This window comes from Vipera berus (genome assembly GCF_964194415.1).
Source record: "Vipera berus genome assembly, chromosome: 5".
NCBI classification, from domain to species: Eukaryota; Metazoa; Chordata; class Lepidosauria; order Squamata; family Viperidae; genus Vipera; species Vipera berus.
The window spans coordinates 453,713-473,412 of NC_138207.1; the positions used below are offsets into that span (position 1 = coordinate 453,713).

At 57.8% G+C, this 19,700-nt stretch overlaps 1 protein-coding gene across 8 annotated transcripts in view; it reads right to left on the bottom strand.

The window, feature by feature from the left end:
* Positions 1–1,589: 1,589 nt before the first annotated feature.
* The window catches only part of OPA1 (OPA1 mitochondrial dynamin like GTPase), a 60,218-nt gene continuing 42,107 nt past the window's right edge, over positions 1,590–19,700 (bottom strand). For 5 of the 8 annotated variants that reach the window (XM_081329427.1, XM_081329425.1, XM_081329424.1 and 2 more), the window contains 11 exons: positions 19,551–19,627; positions 16,503–16,668; positions 15,205–15,357; positions 15,000–15,108; positions 14,649–14,728; positions 13,459–13,599; positions 11,788–11,904; positions 11,361–11,455; positions 10,727–10,971; positions 3,163–3,242; positions 1,590–1,905 (listed from right to left, as the gene is read on the bottom strand). In XM_081329427.1, the coding sequence (XP_081185553.1) occupies positions 3,175–3,242; positions 10,727–10,971; positions 11,361–11,455; positions 11,788–11,904; positions 13,459–13,599; positions 14,649–14,728; positions 15,000–15,108; positions 15,205–15,357; positions 16,503–16,668; positions 19,551–19,627 (1,251 nt within the window). In that variant the 3' untranslated portion in view covers positions 1,590–1,905; positions 3,163–3,174. The remainder of the gene's footprint in view (positions 1,906–3,162; positions 3,243–10,726; positions 10,972–11,360; positions 11,456–11,787; positions 11,905–13,458; positions 13,600–14,648; positions 14,729–14,999; positions 15,109–15,204; positions 15,358–16,502; positions 16,669–19,550; positions 19,628–19,700) is intronic. The other 3 variants (XM_081329429.1, XM_081329428.1, XM_081329426.1) reach the window with 1 other exon arrangement.

Consider the following 19,700-nt stretch of genomic DNA (forward strand, 5'->3'; position numbering starts at 1 on the left):
GATGAAACCCGGCCACATTCAGCTCTAGTTGCGGGGGAGGGGCAGCGCTCAATCGGCTAAAAGGGCCCCGTCCAACCTCTCCTGCTGACCAGCCCCCCCCCCCCCCGAGTCCTCTCTGGGTCCGGAGAGGCAGCCCTGCCGCCCAGAGACACCTGGGACACGGTTAGGAAAAGCTCAGAAATTAACGGGACAGGACAGGACAGAATAGAAAGTGAATAGAATGGAAATGGAATAGAATAAAATATAGAACAGAACAGAACTGAACAGAAATAGAATAGAAATAGAATAGAAAATAGACTAGACTAGACTAGACTAGACGGGGCGTTGGAGGTCTTCTAGTCCAGCCCCCTGCATTTATTGTTCTTCTCGTGACACCTGCATGCCTCACACCGCTTTCGGAGGGAGGTTGCCTGAAGACCAGGATCAGCAGTGAAGGTTTACACTCAAAACAGGTGATGAGAACCAGAAAAAGCCCCACAGGCCGTAAAAGGGGTGCTGCTCCTTACAGGACAGCCAAACCAAACCCGTCTCCTGGGCGCAATTCAGCCTCTTCTCCGTTTGGTTCTTTTAACAGATTTCTCCTCGTTCATATTTTCAAGGCCGAAACTCTTGACTTTCTGGAATCCTAGGGTAACAAAGCTAGAAAGGACCTTGGAGGTCATCTAGCCCAACCCCCTGCTCCAGCAGGAGACCCTTACCGAATCCTAGAATCACAAGAGCTGGAAGGGACCTTAGAGGTCTTCTAGTCCAACCTCTCCACCCCCTTCTCTTTTGATCCGAGACCCCTCAGAAACAAAAATAGCACCCTACAGGGCCTGAACCAGCCCCCAAGCTTATTCACCCCCAAGAAGCGCACACTCCGCCTCCCCCCCCGAAAGAAAAGAAGGAAGCCTCGTGGACGGAGGCTCAGCCGTCGGTCACGCTGGCCCACAAAAGGCACCATCTGCATTTTGGAAGAACGGAGAAGGGAAAGAGCCGCAGAGGCAGCCCGGCCGACTCCCTGCCCAGCGACCATCTTGGCGGGGTGTGTGTGCGTGTGTCCCCCCCCCCCGGAAGAAGAGGCGCTGCAGTCCAGGAGATCCGAGGCTGGGCCCGGCCCAGAAGCTGAAACGATCTGCAGGGCCTTCAGGAGGAGCCTCCCCCGGCCAGGCAGGCAAGGAGAGGAGAAAAGGAGGCCGGGAAACCCAAGGAATTTGCAAGCCGGAGAAAGATCAAAAGCTTCGTCAGGGAAGAGGAGCCCGTGGGCGGATGGCCTTCACCTGCTGCCGCCTGGCCGGGGTTCTTCTTTCCACACACCATCGGGATCAGATTTCCAGAAAGGCCGACTGACCGGGAAGGTGGGTGGCCGAAGGGCATCAGCAAAGCCAAGGGAGGCCGTCCTGCCCACCAGCCTTGCAGGAAGAGCCCTCTGCTCATGGGGGAGGGGGGCACCCTCTCAAGGGCTGCCCCCGCCTGCCTGCCTTCCTCAGGCCCTCTCAAGGGCTGCAGGCAAGCCTGGAATGACTTTGCCAGACCATTACTCTGGGGTGGGGGTGGGAAGAGGAGGAGGAGGAAGAGGAGATGGGGCAGGAACATCTCGACCGACTGCACAAGATGCCAAATTTTTATTTTAAGCTCCTCGGCTCTTACACGTAATGGAGAGGAAGGGAGAGAAGAACATTCCTCCCTCCCGTTTATCCCATCTCCAAAATAAAAACAGAATCGCACAATCGGGACAGCATCTGCGAGAGGCCACTTCGAGGATGCCGTAAAGTCCCGGCTTCTGGGACCTCCTTGGTTTGCTTCTCCTTCCGATGAGCATCGATGAAGTGACCGTCTCCTTCCAAGAGCAGCATTTCCTTCTGGGACGTTCTGGCAGAGCCCAAAAAGTTCAGCAGGGCTTTGCCTCCCTGTGGCCCTTTTTTACTGAAAGACAGAAGCCTGCAAATGAATTTGTGGAGAAAACAGGCAGCTGTCCTCCGCTCCCGGCTGTCTCAAGCCTCAAAGCTTCTGCCCAGACTCAGCGCCCTCACCTGCTCAGCTCCCCTGAAGCAGCGGAGCCTGGAGGGCAGCCCCGTGGCAGAGCCTCCCCCCCACCCCCCAAGGATTTTACAGGCAGGGGCTGGGAAGGCCTTGGAACAAATTGTGCCGGAGTCAGGAGGCCCCAGTGGCAGCTCGGACTAGCAGGCCCAACGTTGGGGGTGCCCCGAGAATAAATCGAACAGCCGAGTGCCTGCGGAGATTCCCAGCCATGCAGGTCACGGCCATCTCCCGGGTGCTTTTTTCAAAAGGCAGCCGGACTGTTTTGTCCTTGTGGAAGAAGAAGCAGCTTCATTGGTCCTGGCGTCTGGCCTTCCTCTTCTCATCCAAGATGAAGCTTCTCGGATGAGAAGCGAAATGTCTTCCTTCTTGTTCGGAGAAAAAACAGTCCGGTTTGAGGCAATAACCAAGTTAGAAGGGACTTTGGAGGTCTTCTAGTCCAACCCCCTGGTCAGGTAGGAGACTCTAGGCTGTCCAGATTCTTCTCAAAAGCCTCCGGTGTTGCAGCGCCCACAACTTCTGAAGGGAAGCCATCCCACTGCTGGATTGTTCTCACAGTCAGGAAATTCCTGCCAGGTTGCTTCTCTCCTTGATTAGTTTCCATCCGTGGCTTCTTGTTCTGCCCTTCAGGGGCTTTGGAGAATAAGGTTGACCCCCCCTTCTTCTTTGGGGCAGCCCCTCAAATATTGGAAGACTGCCATCGTGTCCCCCCTACTCCTTCTCTTCATTAAACCAGTCATACCCAATTTGAGAATATGTCTGGTTTAATGAAAACAAAATGAGGCAGGGTCTCCAAGAAGAAGCACCAAGAACAACTGGATGATCCCCCAGAGCTATTTTGACCCCAGCTGTTGGGAGTTGGGCAGTATGCAAATTTAATAAACAAACCAGCAAATAAATAAGAGAACTCTTGGGATCAGGCCATGGGCCTCAGTAAGAGGGCCTCTGGTTTGCCAAGGATCCACTCGGGAGGGAATCCCTCCACCAGGACCGCAGCCTAGGAGCACCCTAACCCCCATCCTGAGTGTGATCAATTTCAGACACACCCACACCACCAGCCAAGGAGGTCCTGGCTGGAGATGAGAACACCCAACTCTTGAGGAGACCAACTGAAGGTCCATCAAAGAAGCTCAGCAGCCTTACCCAACGAAGCCGTCACTTCTCCTCTCGATGAAGGGCTTCAATGAAGACTTCAAGCTTCTCCTGGATCTCCCGAACTTTTTCTGGAAAAAATCAAGTCCCTGCCTTCAGGCACGGAGAAGGAAGCCCAGGGAGGCCACACGTGGTCTCCGGTTCATCTTCTGCCCCATCCACGGTCAGAAGGCAAACGGCAGGCAAGGTGGCTCATCCAGATGTGCTCCCTGACCTGTTTCCCCCAACTCGGTTCTTTCTAGGTCAAGGGGCCTCCAAACCTGACTACTTTTAAGACTGGCTGACTTTATCTCCCAGAATTCCCCAGCCAACCGCAAAACAAGGAGATGCCCAACTGGCAAGATGCACCCCCTGCCCCTGGGCCTTATTTCCTCCGGGGCACCTGGATATCTGCCGGTCTGGATTCTGTGCCGACCCTGCGCCCCTTCTCCTGCTTTGCCAGTCATTCGAGCCTGCCCACCACAATTATTATTAAATCTGTTTGCTGCCCATCTTGCCACAAGGCAACTCACCCCACCCCCCTTGCTCCAGATGTCGAGGAAGGCGGCCAGAGAATGCCCCTTGGGGAGGGCGAGAGAGGAACACCCTTGGTCTCCCAACACCTGTTAAACAGCCCCCTCCCAGCCCAAGGCACAAAGCCCCCGTCCCAGCCGCAAGGAGCATGACTCCGCAGCTGAAGCCGGGCCGGGAGCACTGAATCCCCTGCTCCTGCCATTGACCGGGTGTTTGCTCAAAAGATGAGCCGTCCCGGGCCCCCTTCTTCCCAGCCCCTCATCTGGTCATGAATATTCTCATAATCCTTTCTCCCAACATCCCGTCAACTCGGCCGGACACAGAAGGAAGAATGCCCCAGCTATTCAGCGGCTTCAAGAGACCCCTTCATCTTTGCAGCCTCTTTGTCCCCACATGAAACAACATCCGTGGGCCACTCGGCTCCCTGGCATTAATCCTCTGATCCGGGGCTCAAAAACAGACTAATTGATCCGTAATTAGGGTCTGAATACACAGGGAGAACACGGGAAGACCCAGGCGGGGAGGGGGGGCCTCGGCTCAAGAGGGGAGGGAGCCTTGAAGCACAACCGCCCAGGATCAGCCGGGGGGGGGGCACCACTCGGGCCTCACAAAAGGCAGCCGTGGGCATCTCAGCCCTAAAATCAGGATAGAGCTGCAAGGGACCTCGGAGGTCTTCTAGCCCAACCTCCTGCTCAAGCGGGAGACCGTACGCCATTCCAGACAGACGGCTGTCCGGTCTCTTCTTGAAAACCCCCCAGGGTTGAAGCACCCACCACCTCTTTAGGCAGCTTCTGTTCTACTGGTTGATTGACCTCAGTCAGGAAGTTTCTCAATTCCAGGTCGCTTCTCTCCTTGGTCAGTTTCCATCCGTTGCTTCTTCTCCCACCTTCAGGGGCTTTGGGGAACAGGCGGACCCTCCCCTCTTCTTTGGGGCAGCCCCTCAAATACTGGAGGACTGCTATCGTGTCACCCTTAGTCCTTCTTTCCTCCAGATTAGCCGAGCCCAATTCCTGCAGCCGTTCTTCGTATGCTTTAGCCTCCAGTCCCCTAAATTATCTTAGTTGCTCTTCTCTGCATTTTTCCCCCAAAAAGTGCAGAAAAGCAGACTGGGGGCCCAGTCTGGTGGAGGGAGTGCCAGGGGGCATTTCGATGCCCAAGGCCGGGCCCCCTCCTGCTCTCCAGGGGTGGGGGTGGTTACGAAGGGGATGCCCCCGTTTCCTGCAACTGATTGGGCTGCCCCAAACCTCTCTTGCCGGAGGGACCCAGGGGCGCCCCAGGAAGCCCCCTCCCATCTGTGCATCCCTTTCCCCGAAGAATCAGCTTGGCAGAAGGGAGCCAGGTGTCAGGACCCACCTCAATCCACATCTTAGGAAATAAGAACTCTTGGATGCAAGTTCCGGTACAACTTGGCCTCAAAATGCTCCCCAACTCTAGATGCCCCCCCCGGTGAAGCTGGCCCTGCCCCTGGAGCCCCTCTTCCTAAACCACCATTCTTCGATTCAGGCCAGGCAGGATTCAGAGCCAGCTCACCACACGGCAAGGGTGGCAAAATGTGGGGGCTGCAGCTGCCCCACAGCCTGTGGTTTATCAGCAGGGCTGAGCCGCAAATGCCACCCGGAGGTTGGCAGCACCAGAGAAGCGGCTGATCTGCCCCTCTGGGAAATGTCAGGGGGTGCCCAAGAGGGGAAACTGAGGCCACTCTGAACCGAATGGCCGAAAAAGGGCTGTGCTGCTTGTTCCAGCTGAGCTGTGGATGCCTGGATCTGGCAAGGAGACTTCCAGAACGGCTAGTCCTCGACATACAACTCAGCTCGCTTAGTGACCGTTCAAAGTTACAATGGCACTGAAAAAGTGACTCGGGCTCATTTTTCCACACTCGGGAAGTTTGCAGACAGGTGATCAAAATACATTCATATGCTTAACCGACTGAATTCGTATTTACGACGGTCGCAGCGTCCCGGGGTCACGCTATCCCCTTTTGCGACCTTTGGACAAGCGCAGCCAACGGGGAGGCCAGACTAACGAGCGTGTTCCTAATTTAACAACTGCAGCGATTCACTTAACAAACGTGGCAAGAAAAGTCCTAAAACAGGGCAGGGTTCCCCGAACAAACTTCTCGCTTAGCAACAGAAATTTTGGGCTCCGTTGGAGTGGTAAGTGGAGGACCACCTGTACAGGGGTTTCTGGATGCAGGTGTGCCCGTATCTGCTCTTGGGGGGGGACATCTGCCCGGGGAAGAGGGCTGACACCGGCAACGGGACTAGACGGGTGGCAGATAAATGATAACTAAAGACTAAACTTCCTGAAGCCGCCCTGGAGCACGTTGCTGCCTTTTCCGTGGTCCTCGGTGGGCCGTCCGGACCGTCGTCTCTGCGGCTTCTGCACCAACCCAGGAACGGCGAAGGCACCGAAGGCCGCATCACTCTAAAGTCCGGAGCATCGCAAGCCCTGAACAGAGGCCTCTCAAGGCAGAGTGCGGTCACCCGTGGCTGTGGTGGGAAGACGTGACGGGCACACCTGGGAACGGGCTGCGACTGATGGGCTGGGTTTGTTAAAGTCGCTTCTCCTGCCATTAACGTGGCACTCGTGAGCTGCTTCTACCACTGACCACTCCCTCCGGATTCTCTTCCGGATCAGCACGGGGCCTCCCAGGCCAGGGCCGCCCCCTGCGATGCCACAGCTACCACACAGCCGAGCAACGGCGAAGCTGCAGGATCTGATCAAGTCACCGCGCAGGTCCTGCCGATGGTCTTCCCAGCCGACAGGAGAGGGAAGAGCTCTGGACTTCCAGGAAAGGCTGGGGGAGGTCTGGGGTGGGGAACGCTTGGGCTGAGGGCTTCGACGGCCCTTCCAACACAGTGTGTGTGTGTGTGTGTGTGTGTGTGTGTGTGCATTTCTTTCACTAGGTTCTCCCTTTAACCAGAAAATCTGATATCTGAGGGGCTGCCACAAAGAGGGGTGTGTGTGTTTGTCAACTTGTTCTCCAAAGCACCGGAAGGCAGAAGAAGAAGTAAGAGAAGGGAACTCATCAAGGAGAGAAGCAGCCTCTTGACAGGGAGAAGAATGGATCAGTGGAACAACCTGCCTCCAGAGGTTTCTAAGAAGAGACTGGACAGCCACTTGTCTGAAATGGCATAGGGGTTGGACTAGAAGACCTCCAAGGCCCCGTCCGACTCTGTTGCTCTGTTAGAGCTGAAAACGGCCTCCAGGGAGACGGGCCTTTCTTCTTCCTGTGGCACCCAGGGAGCTCCCAGTTAAAGGGAGCTGGGGAGGGGGTGGGGCCTAAACCGCCAAAGACCCCCAGCCGAGACCTTCCCTGCCTCCCCCTCCCCCCTCCGGGACTCTGAGCTGGCTGCAGGCCTTCCGTGACCCTCCCTCTTCCGGCCCATTGTGGCTAAAAGCTGCTAGAATGAAGTGATCTGAGCCGGGGGTCAGGCCCCACTGAATGGCTGGGGTCTTTTGGCCAGACTGCTTGACACGAAGGTCCCCCACTTTTGAGCGGGTCCCCCTTGTGCGAACAGAGGAAAAGGCCAAACCGGGAGGGAAGCCACCCAGGTCGCCCAGGCCGAGACACAACCCCATCCATCACTGGCCAAGACAGATGGAGGGGAAGCCCCCCCACCCTCAAGGCTGGAAACCAGATGGGCAGAGAATGGGTGGGGGGGGGTTTCATGGCAAGGCAGGGGGGGTCCGCCCATTGGGGGCAGCAGAGAAAGCGGGTCAAGACGGAAATGGGGCGGCCGGCGGGTGGCTGGGAGGCCCTTCCTCGGCTCAGCCACAAAGGCCGGCCCTGTTCCCCATCCCACTGCCGGGTGGGAGAAAGGGGGGCTCGTCCCGGGCGAAAGGGGGGCTCGTCCCGGGCTGCCGCGGCTTCCCTGAGAGGCCGAGACGGGCAGACGAGGCCGGGGGATTCTTCCCCCATTAGCTCATTGGCCCCAGGAAGCCCCAAGACAAAACCAGCCAAAGAGAAGCCCTCTGAGTGGGACGTGAGCAGCTCAGGAAGTCAACCCCCCCCCAGGAATCAGGAGGGGGGGGCGCCCAGGGAAAGCCCACACCGCTGGCGCTGACTGGCATCCGTCACTGCCAGGCAGGGAAAGCGGCTCCTGCCTGCCAAGCTGAAGCGAAGGCTGCCTGGGCTCCCCCCCGCCCCGCACGGCAACACCCGTGAGAGGGGCCGGTGTCAGTGGGCCCATCGCTCCCGCTGCTGCCTTCCGGGGACCCGGTTAAAATCGGAAGGAAGAGGGCCTCGGCCAGGACCGAGAGGCCTGACCCCCGGCCCTGGAGGGGAAGCTCTGGAGATGGCCAAGGAAGCCCCCTCAATGCCCACCCCCTCTACGCCCTCAACCAGGGGGGAGGGCGCAAAGCTGCCCCTTAAAAAAACAGTGGCCGTCGCACGGCGCTTACCACGAAGCCGGGCTCTCCAATCTTGGCAACCTTAAGACTTCAGCTCCCAGAATTCCCCAGCCAGCGAAGGGGCCAAGGGCCCTGCCCCGAAAGAGCAGAAGGGCAGCACCCGTGGCCCCCCCAGAGGCAGGGGGGAAGGGAAGGGGGGGTCCCTCCTGGCCTTGAAGCCAGCGGCCGAAGGAAGGAAGGAATCACCAGGCCAGATGGTGACCAAAAGGCCCCTCCGTTGCCCAGGTTGCGGGGGGGGGGGGGGAAGAGAGAAAACATGGGGGGGTCCCACAGGTGGGGAGGGGCGGCAGTCTTGTCAAGCAATGCCCTGAATAAACACGAGTGGGGCTTTTTCACAAGAACACTCCAAATACAGGCAGTCCTCGACTCACCACAGTTCGCTTCGTGACTGTTCAAAGTTACAACGGGACCGGGAATTTTTTCCCCACGTTTTATGACCATTGCGGCCTCCCCGTGGTCACGTGATCTACATTCGGAGGCTTGACAACCGACTCACATCTATGACGTTGCGGTACCCCGGGGACGCGTGATTCCCTTTGGCGACCTTCCGACCAGCAAAGTCAAGGGGGAAGCCGGATTCACTTAACGACTGTGTGACTGACTTAACAGCTGCAGTGATTCACTTAACCACCGTGGCAAGAAAGGTAGTAAAATGGGGCGTGACTCACTTAACACCTGTCTTGCACCTAGCAACAGAAACGTTGGGCTCGGTTGCGGTCGTGAGGCGAGGACTGCCTGCACGCCTCCCCCTGGCCCCCGTGCCGGAAAGGAGGGGGACTCCAGGGTCAACCAGACCCCTTTCCCCAGCAGCTTCTGGAGGGGTGGGGGCTTCTGCTGGGGGGCTGCAACCAGCCCCTTTCCTCCCCCTCCCTCCCCCCTCCGGAGCTTCCCTCATCCCTGCGGTGGGAAGAGATCAGTTTCAACAAGTCGGAAGATGCGGGAGGGGGGAATTCCTGGTGAAAGGAGATCAGCCCCCTCACCTTCCCTGGAAGGAGGGAGGGGTGTGGTTTGTGTGTGTGTGTGTGTGTGTGTGTGTGTGTGTGCGCGCGTGGGCCAAAGAAGCAACTGAAACCTCACTGCCAGTTGCAGTCCCGGGATCATCTCCCAGAGGAACCTGGGACTCCAGAGCAGGAGCAGCCCGGAGAGGGAGCTGCAGGCGGCATTTGGGGCACAAACTGGATGATCTGGTATCCCATCACCCCAAGGGGGCCCAGCTGCCCCCCCCCCTTTGCCACCATCCGGAGCCCAAATCTGGCCTTTTGCTCTGCTCTGGGGGACGGCATCCGTCCCACCTGCCCATTTGTGTGCCACGCGAAGCCCTTGAGCCACGCAGCCACTACTGGACGCCAGCCTCCCAGTGTGTCTAATCGCACTTGGCCAAATAAAGAATATTCTATTCTGGTCTGTTCTATTCTTATTGGTAGCACCGAAATTCAAAAGGCCGAGTTTATTTACCAACGGCATAAACATGTAGTAGTTCAGACTGCTTTGCCAAGAGCTTAATCACGACCCTCAGGAAAGGTGGTGGGGGGGATGGCAGGGGTGGGGAGAGACCAGCACAAAGGCCTGCCTTCTCGAGGGGGGGGAATGACACCCCCCTTTCAGGGCAGCCTCTTAGGAGCAGAGGGGCCTCCGGGGGAATTCCCTGTGGCAAGGCCTCCAGGCGAGAGAGGCTGGGCTGCCTGACGCTGCCAACGGCTCCCTCGGCCTCCCTCCGGGGGACAAGCCCGGGCAGGAGGGCCTTGGTGGGCCAGGAAATGCTCCTCCTGCAGGAATTCAGCCGGAGATCAGCCAGCACAAACACCCACGGGAGCTCTGCTCAGCGGCTGCCAGCGGGAGGGAAGCCCCCAGGGCTGCCCCCCTTGCTCCCCCCCAGTATCTGCCTCTCTTTTGGGGGGCAAACATAGCAGCCCCTCCGACAGCTGGGCAAAGGAGGCCCACCCCCAGCCCGTGGACTCTTCACCCCCCTTTCTTCCTGCCTGCAGGAGAGGACCAGGGGGAGGACTCTCCCTCCTTGCTGAAAACTGGTTCGAAGGCTTTCCGTGCCGTGAAGACGGTGCTGCGTGTTCTGGGCTTGGATATTTCCGAGGGAGGGGAAGCAGGGATCCAGGGACCCACCAAGGAGACTCTCACCCACTCTGAGCAGGGCAAGCCACTTCCCACGGACAGAGAGCAACAACCCCCCCCCCACTTCTAGCCCTGATGACGTTCCCCAGTCGGGCCACGAAACGCCTGCAAGGAAACCGCCAGGCCCAGAGGGCACCAGGGACCCCACAGCCCTTCCTCCTCCTCCTCCTCCCAACACTGACGATGTTCCCTAGTTGGGTCCTGAAACGCCCGCAAGGGCACCAGGCACCCCGCAGCTTCAGCGATTCTCTCCTACCGGCTGAGCCACACAGTCCGGAAGGCTCCCAGGGGAGGCCCCCACAGCGCAACGCCTCTCGTGGACTGTGGCGCAGACCAAGCGGGGACCCCGGGGAGGTTCAGACATGAAGACCTCGAGGCAGCCAAGACGGTCTGGCCAGGCGCTTCCTGGGCTTCTTCACCGTGCAGCGCCCAACACCTCTCAAGTGGCAGAGCGTCCCGCCGGCGCAGGAAGGGCCCCGTGGCTCCAGCCGGGAATACTCACTGAGGTCCTCCGCCAGCTGCACCCGCTTCCCCGTCAGCAGCGTCATCTTCTTCCCGCAGTCTTCGGCGAAGTCCTCCAGCACCTCCTTGACGTTCTTCTCCAGACGCCTCACTGCGGAGGGGGCCTCGGGGTTAGCCAAAGTGTCTCTGCGGGGCGTCCCGGAGGGGCTTTTGCCAAAGGCAGCTGGACCTCTTTGCTTTTCCCTTGAAGGCTTTCCGCTTCTCGCTTCAGAACTGAGGAAGCGTCTTGGAGGAGAAGGGAAACGTCTTCAAGGAAAAAACGAGTCCAGCTGCCTTTTGAAAAAAGCCCTTCTGGGACAACCCTGAGCTGGATCACCCAGGACCTCCCCAGACGTCTCTGCAGGAGGGCAAAAGTGCTGGAAAGGGAGGCTCAAAACCCAGGGGAGACGGAGGGCACCTCCCGGGGCATCCAGGGCCAAAGGAGACCATGCACCCTGGCAGCAACGGAGGCACAGATGCCAAGCAGCTCCCGGGAAGGGCACGGTTCCCAGATCCTGGAGGGGCCTCCGAGATCACGTGGCGGCTGCTGGGCCTGCCCCTTCTCTCCCACCCGTGGCCCGGAGGGCGGGCCTCTGCCCCCCCCCCCCAGAAGCCCACCCAAAGCAGGGCTCCTACCTTCGGTGTTGGCCAGCTGCTGCCTCAGGGTGTTGGCGGTGATGGCCAGCATGCGCTGGATGCGCCAGAAGAGCACCACGTCGTTGCACTCCAGCTAGAAGAGCAGGAGGACACAGCGGTGAGTCCCAAAATCTGCTCATCGCATTTTTTTGGGGGGGCGGCTGTGCAAATCCAGCCCAGCCCAGCAGGTGAGCGTATAGTGCACGAATCCAGAACGCAAGTGAAGGCAGAGAAGGGGGAGCGATCCTACACCAGGGTCCCTGGGGAGCCCAGTGCGTTGCCCAGACAAAGCAGCTGGAACCAGATGTTCACTGCAAGGCTGCCACCTAGTGGAACACTGCAGGAGCACCATCCTCTTGGAGCACGCGGATCCCGGCTGGGCGGGACAGCCCCCCCATCCCCCCCCCCCGTGGCTTCTCTGCTCACCTCCGAGTCCACAAAGTGCCTCTGGTAGTAGTAGAAGCCCCTCCGGCAGAGGTTGCAGTGGCCCAGGGCTTTCTTCAGGAAGTGCTGCCTGTAAACCTGGTGCCAGGTGTCCTTGATCTGGGAGCAGAGGGACAGGCCTGGTCACTCAAACGGCCGGGCAAGCAAACTGAGGCTAAGCAGGCTGGTGAGCAAAAGGCAGACTGCCTTCCCTACTGTGTGGGCGGAGAGCTGCTGACCCCCGTGTGGAATGCCCCACGCCCAGGAGGAAATAAGAGGCCCACCGGCTGTCATCTGCCCCGGAGGCCCAGGATTTAATTGTATGTCCTTGGAGACAAAGTGGTTGGGGGGGGGAGATATCTTCAGGGCTGGGGTGGTCCTGGGGACCACTGATGGCCGTGAGCCCCAGGGAGAAATGCTGACACTGAGCAGAGAACGAGAGGGAGGAAGAATCAGGGCTTCCAATGGCAAATAATAATAATAAAAAAATAGAATGAAGTACAGCAGAATACCAGAGCTGGAAGGGACCTTGGAGGTCTTCCAGTCCAACCCCCTGCTCCAACAGGAGACCCTATAACGTTGCCCAGTCTCTGTTCTGTACCAGCCTGCTACCGGCCCTGCAGAAAAGGCAGGGACAACCCCTTTTACAAGAAGGCAAGAGAGGCTGGAATTAAGCCTGCCAAATTTATGAATACAAAAACAAACAGAACAAGACATGAACCAAGAAACAGGAGCTATTCAAGCGGTTGCCTTCAGCAAACCAGCCCTCCCACGCATTCCCCTTTTATACAGTTCAGGGTGTGGCTTCTCTCTGCCTCCTTCTGAGGAGCCCCATTGCCTTCCTCTGTTTACTCCTGATTGACTGCCTCCTGCGTCGGGCGTCCTTGAACAGGGCCAGCTGTGGGTCATCTTCATCCACGCTGTCAGGCTCACACAGCTGGGTCTGCGTCGTGACCAGGTGGGAGGGGCCTGGCTGAGGGCTCTGCGGAGCCTCAAGGCCATCATCAGCAAGCTCTTCAACACCCCCCTCCTCCTCCTCTGAGTCGTCCGACCCAACCGCCGAACCCACAGACTGACCCTGAATCACAACAGTCTCTTCTTAAAAGCCTCCAGTGATGGAGCAGTGGACTGAACTATGGAACCCTGGTGGCGAAGGGGTCAGGGTGCAGCACTGCAGGCTGACTCTGCCCGCAGCCAGCAGTTCGAGTCTCACCAGCTCACGGTCGACTCAGCCTTCCGTCCTCCCCAGGTGGGTAAAACAAGGACCCAGATTGTTGGGGGGCAAGAGGCTGACTCTGTAAACTGCTGAGAGAGGGCTGTGAAGCACGGTGGGGCAGTGTACACAAGTCTAAGTGCTTCTGCTAACCCAGAGCCCCTCCCGGGGGGCTTGGTTTTAGTCCCCACTTCCCTCCGTGGCCTGATCCACTGGCCATCCTGGGAACGGCTAACCCTGGACGGAGGAAGCCAGCTGGAGTTGTGGTCACCGCTGCTCCCGCCCAGCACACCTCCACAAATCCTGGGGGGGGGGGTCCTCCCTGGCCAACACTCGGCCGCCAGCAAGCACAAGAAGAGACCCTCCAGGGGACGAGAGTGGGTGGATTTAGAGGAGGGGGAGGTCTTACTGAAACCCTACCTTCCCCACCCCCCCACAGAGTCCGAAGCCAGGCGCCTCACCAAGCAGGGGTCCACCGCCACCCCCCGGGCCTCCAGGTTCTTCCGGACGGTGGTGACCTCGTCGTTGGCCAGGTAAGCCGGGTGCTCCTCGTTGCACCTGATCATCTTCTCCAGTTCATTCTTGGTTTCGTTGCGGGTCGTCTGGTGTGGGAGAGGCGGAACGGCCCCCCCGTCAGCCCCTCGTAAGGGGCGTGGGGGAACATTTCAGCTGTTACGGGATGCCCCCCCCGCCCTGGGTTTGGGCCTCTGTGTGTGTGTGTGTGTGTGTGTGTGTGTGTGTGCGCGCCCTCAGTTCACGCTGTGTTTCTACTGGGGTTGTTTTTACCCTGCTGGTTTAAGGTTTGGTTTTAAGCCGACATTGGTCCATTCCCTGTGATTTGGGCAGCCATATAAATTGGCTGAATGAATAATGCTCATTGTGCCTCTGCTTGGAACTAGAAGGAAGCGGAAGAAAGCACGGCCACACCTGACCTATTAAAGATTCCCCAGACTGAATCCAGGTAGTCCTCGGCTTACACCATTTAGTGACCGATCAAAGTTACAACGGCACTGGGAAACGTGACCTATGCCCGTCTTTCACACTTAACGACCGTTGCAGCCTCCCCAGGGTCACGTGATCAGAATTCAGACGCTTGGCAACTGCTTCGTATTTATGACGGTCGCAGTGTCCCAGGGTCACGTGATCCCCCTTTGCGACCACACATGAAAAGTCACTTAACAAGTGTGTTACTAACCTAACAACTGCAGTGATTCACTTAACAATTGTGGCAAGAAAGGTCACAAAATGGGGCAAAACTCACTCCACCCGTCTCACTTTGCAGCAGAAATTTTGGACTCGATTGTGGTCGTAAGTAGAGGACTGCCTGTACAAGGCAGAGGGAAAGGCTCACCCTGCAGCAACGGCCTCTGAGCCGAGGGAGGAACGTGAGTGCCGCCGAGGGGCCCCAAAGACCTCCCCAAATACACTGAGTTCTGAGGAACGTCAAGAGGGGGCACCGCCGGGGAAGACCCGCCCCCACCTGGGAAAGAGCGAGAACCGGCAGGCTCCCCGAGGGCCCAGGGGAAGAAGCGGGAGGAGGTCCAGAGCGGAGAAGCGGGACTCGCACGGGGGTCTCCCGCGAGGCTGTGCAGCCGGCCAGGCAGAGGAGAGGGAAGGGCCGACCCCGGGGTGACGCCTGCGCACCCTTTACCTGCTCTTTGGTGCGCTTCACCCAATACAGCCACCTTTTCCTCCAATCCGGCCCCACCATGTCTTCGATGACCGATTCCGCTAGACAGAAGCGAGAGAGAGCCCCCCTGAGTCCCGCAAGACCCTCGCCGGAAGCAGGGAGAGAAGAGGCACCCAGCCACCACATCCGGGGGGGGGGGCTGCCAAGGATCCATCCACCGGGCCTCTGGCCTAGGAAGCCCTCCCCGCTTTTGGGGGGGGGAGGCTGGGCCTTCAGAGCAGCGGCTGTGAGGTTGCCGGAAGGAAGGGAGGGAGGAAGGAAGGGAGGGAGGGAGGGAGGGAGGGAGGGAGGGAGGGAGGGAGGGGCACTTACTGTCCTTCAGGCGACTCTGCAGGGTCTCCTCCATGAACTGAATGGCGGCGTCCCACTGCTGCTTGTCCGAAATGGAGCGGTCCTCCAGGGCGTTGTGCTGGATCACCCTCTGCCCGGGCAGAGCACCGAGGTCAGGAGGGCCCCTCTGCCCCCGCCCCACCCGTCCCAAGGGAGGGAGTGGGGGGTGGGGGTGGGCTGGCCCTACCAGGCTGTCCTCCGCCCGCTCGTTCCACTTGTGCCTCTTGATGCTCTCCTCCTTCACGGCCTGCTTCAGCTTGTCAAAGATGTCGTCGTGCTCCTTGCCCTTCTGCTCCGTCATGAAGCGGGAAAACTCCTCCTGCAGCGTCTCCCAGGCCACCTGACAAGGGGCGGGAGGGGCGCCTCAGCACATGGCAGGCAGCCCCCCCCCGTGCCCTCTTGCGCCCTGCCGGCCAGCCCCACACAACAGACGGCAGGGCCCGGCGCCTCTCCAGGCATGGAGCACCAGGCCTCCTCCCAGCCGAAGCCTCTGGGTGGGAGTTTGACGGGGCACTGGGATTTATCCCCCCCCCGCCCAGCTGCAGGAGGGATTCTCCAGGCCGGAGTCCCCCCCCCCCAAAGGAGAAAAAAAAAAGCAGCATTTACTTCTGGGTTTTGGCAAATGGTTTGGTTCACGATTAGCTTGACAACTGCAGTGTTAGCTTAATGACCAGCACAAAAAATTGGGTCTGTGGCCTGACTGACTTTTATGGCTGTCACAAGCTGTGACCCTGATGGGCAGGCTCCATTAGCACCGATAACAGCAGCAGCAAACAACAACAACAACAACAACAACAATCTTGGGAGGGACCCTGCGGCTCTTCTAGTTAGGTTGTCCTAACCTGCAAGAAGAGCCTTAAGCAAATCTCCTGGCTGAGGGCTTCTCTCTGGCAAATGCAGGGGGGGGGCGGGCGGTGGGAGCCCCCGAGAGGGCTTCTGGGAGAGGGGGCGGCAGACCCCTCACCCCCGCTGCCATGCCCACATTCGGGCCGAGAGACAGCCTGCACTGGCGGAAGCTATTTCAGCCACCAAATCCGGTGGTGGTCCCATTTCAGGTGAACTTGAATGGCCTTTAATGAAAGGAAAGGGGGCTTCAAAGAGAGCCCGGCTGGCAGGGGAGGCCGCCCAGCACCTGGGGCGGATGGAGGGGGTCTGGAGGGGAGAGCGGGACTGGCCCTGCCTCTCCCAGAAAGGAAGGAAGAGGCGAGGCAGGGAGGCAGAAGGGGTGTGTGTGTGTGAGAGAGAGAGAGCGCTGCCCTCCTGCTTCGCCCCTCCGCTGCTCTGCTGATGCCAGACTGCCATGAACCATGGGGGGGGGAGGGCGAGGGGGAGGGGGAGAAAGGACCTGGGAGAAAAGGGAAAAGGTAAGTAGGCAGCTTCAGAATCTGCCTTCTCCGGCTGGGTCACCCCTCGGCTTCAGTCGAAGTCTACCTGTCCCGAGAGAAGCAGCCGAGGGCTCCTCTGTCCTCCCCGGCTGCCACTCACCTCCACGGCCTTGTTGGGCAGCTGCTTGTCCGTCCACTGCTTGAGCCGGATGTCCACGGTGGTGTTGAAGGTCCCGGCGTTCAGAGACTGGGCTGCTGGGAGGTAGATGTTCTCTATCACGTGGGTGGAGACCCTGTCCCACAAGGTCTTCTGCAGGATCTCCTCCCTGGGAGGGCAGGAAGAGAGGAGACGGGGGTCACGGACAGGGGAGGAAGCGTCCCCTCGGCTGCCTAGGCCAGGGGGAGGCCACCTGGGCTCTTTTATGACTGCTGGACTTCAACTCCCAGAATTCCTCAGCCAGCCCGGCTCAGCTTGGGAACCTCTCCCTTTCCCCTCAGCGTGCCTGGCTCAGGAATTCTGGGAGTCGAAGTCCACCAGTCATGAAAGAGCCAAGGTGGCCTCCCCCTGCCCTGTGGACTTTGCTTGTCAGAAGCTGGCAAAAGGGGATCGTGTGACCCCCTCTGGGATACTGTGACCGTCGTAAATTCGAGCCGGTTGCCAAGCGTCTGAATTTCGATCACGTGACCACGGGGATGCTGCAAACGGTCATAAGGGTGGAAAAATAGTCAGAAGCCATTTTTTTTCAGGGCCGTTGTAACTCTGAGCAGTCGCTAAATGAAGCATTGTAAGAGGAGGACACCCTGCATAGCTGCATCTTCCGCTTACGAAAGAAACTCCACGGCAGCTCAAAAAGACAGACTGACGTGTCTCAATAATACTTCGTAATATCTACTCCAGAAAGCACGAGGGGAAGAGATCTGAAAGGCAATCCGACTTCCTGTATTATTGTTGCAATAATGTTGTCTTCCTTTTTAATTTACTTTTTAAAATGTTCTTGTCTAGCTTTGTGTTCTCTCTGTTCATTTTTCCTTTTCTGATTTTGTATTTTCGCCTTTTGGACGAAATAACAAAATCGGCTTAAAAACGGAAAACCTGATGTTAAAAGATCTGAAAGGCAATTTTCCTCCGTTTCCCGAGAATCTGTCATTTGGCACAACTACCAAGTGAAACTCGGAAAAAGTACATCTCAACTGATACACCAAACTCCTCCTCCCCTTGTACAAACACACGTTTCCATTTAAACGGCCACAGGAGTGAACAAAATTAACATGACTGTAACGTAAGCACAATTATCACATGGACTCCAAAAGCCCTTTGGGGGAACGGGCAGGGGTGTATGAGTGACTCACAAACACAAAAGCTGTCGTTGCAACTTCACGCGCTTTCTGTGAAAAGCAGATTAAAGAAACCGGGACGTGCGGGCGTGCCTTTGCGTGTGACTACACACGTTGCGAGAATCCAACCTTTCTCTTTGCTGCGTGAACTAAGCTGTCACGGGAAGCACTGAGGCAGTTTGTGTAGATGCCGCACACGTTCTACGAACACAGCAGTGGTGTTTGTTCACTGTGGGTGAGGATTTAGAACCGGGGTGTCCGATCTTGTCCGCTTTAAGACTTGTGGACTTCAACTCCCAGAATTCCCCAGCCAGCTGGGGAATTCTGGGAGTTGAAGTCCAGAAGTCTTAAAACTGACAAGGCTGGGATACCTCAACTTGGAGTAAGTTCTAACCCCAGTCCGAGAGGTTTCTTGTTGGTCACAAGAAAACACAAAGCAAGGCAAAAAGGCAGAATTAACGAGGAAGAATTCTAGGGCTATGAGACAGGAAGTTAATATGGTGGTTAATACGGCAGGTCAATCGTGCAAAGGGTAAAAAATGGCAATAATTGACGAGCCCGGATGGTTCCTTCCTGCGAAAGGAAAAGGGTGGCGAGTCAAGCAAAGAAGGGAAAAGCTTTGGGATCCTGCGGCAGTCAGGCCAAGGGGAAGCGGGTGGGAGGGGTGGCAAGCAGGCCCATATGGTCTCCAACTGGCTTTAGCAAAGTTATTTACGAGAACTTAAAAGGATACCAAGCGTTTAAAGAATAAAAGTTGGAAAGGCTTGGAAACAGACGTGTTTCACTTGTCTTGAGCCAAAAAGTCTTCTTGCCAAACCAGACTCATTTGCTCAAAAACAGCTCCGCAAATACACACAGGCACACAAACACAATTTCCGCTTGCTGTTGGTGGGGGGGGGGCTCTTGATCTACCTTGCAAGAGGCAAATCAAAAGTGTGCCGGGCGTCTTTGCTCTTTGGTGAAGTTTTCAAACGATAAGGGCAGGAACAAAACGCTCCGGGGCGAAAGGAAACATTTCAGTGAAAAGAAAGACCAGGGGAGATGGGATAGCATCTTCCAATATTTGAGGGGCTGCCCCCAAAAGAGGGGGGGGTCCCCACCTATTCTCCAAAACACCTGAAGGCAGGACAAGAAGCAACAGATGGAAACTCGTCAAGGGAACAGAAGTTGTGGGCACTCCACCCCTGGAGGCTTTTAAGAAGAAACTGGACAGCCGTTTGTCTGAAATGGCACAGGGTCTGCTGCTCAAGCAGAGGGCTGGACTAGAAGACCTCCGAGGTCCCTTCCACAGAGCCCAAACAGCCAAAGCAAGCCCCCCCCCGCCCCCGAATCACCCAGATATCCTCCTGACATCTCAGCAGCCCAGGGCAGGGATTCCCAAGACCCCAGACGAGGAGAATCATGCCAAGCCCTCTCACGGTTCTTAATCCAGCCTCTCGCTTACATACGGCACCAAAGGGGGGGGGCGTGGGAGGCCCTGGCACTTCGTAAGCCTCGGCAGGCTGACCGACCTCATTCTTTGGGTGGCCAGACAAACCTGGATTCTATTTGGAATATTTACAACTTTGCACAACTGCTTCTCCTTCGCTGCCCAAGTTGCACCCCCCCACCACCCCTGGGGCTGTTTTCAATCACTCTTGGAGCAAGAACAATCCACACACCACGTGTTTTCTCATGGGGAGGGGGAGCTGCAAAAACCGCAAAGCCTCAGCAGAACGGCGGGGGGGGAGGAGGGGGCTCCCTACAAACCCGGAGGGGGCCCATCCACACTCGACAGTCCCGGCGGAGCATTCAAAGCAGCCTTTCCTAAGCTCAGCATCCCCGCCCCCCCCCCCACGCTCCTAAGACAAGCGGAAGAAATGAAGGACGGTACCAGTGCTTGGGGGTCACCTGGCTCAAGCTTATGACTTCGTCCAGGATCTCGTTCTTGGCTTTTTCAAACAGCTCGTTCTGCAGAAGGAGAGAGAGGGAGAGAGGGAGAGGGAGAGGGAGGAAGAGAGAGAAAGAAGGAGAGCTGTTGAGC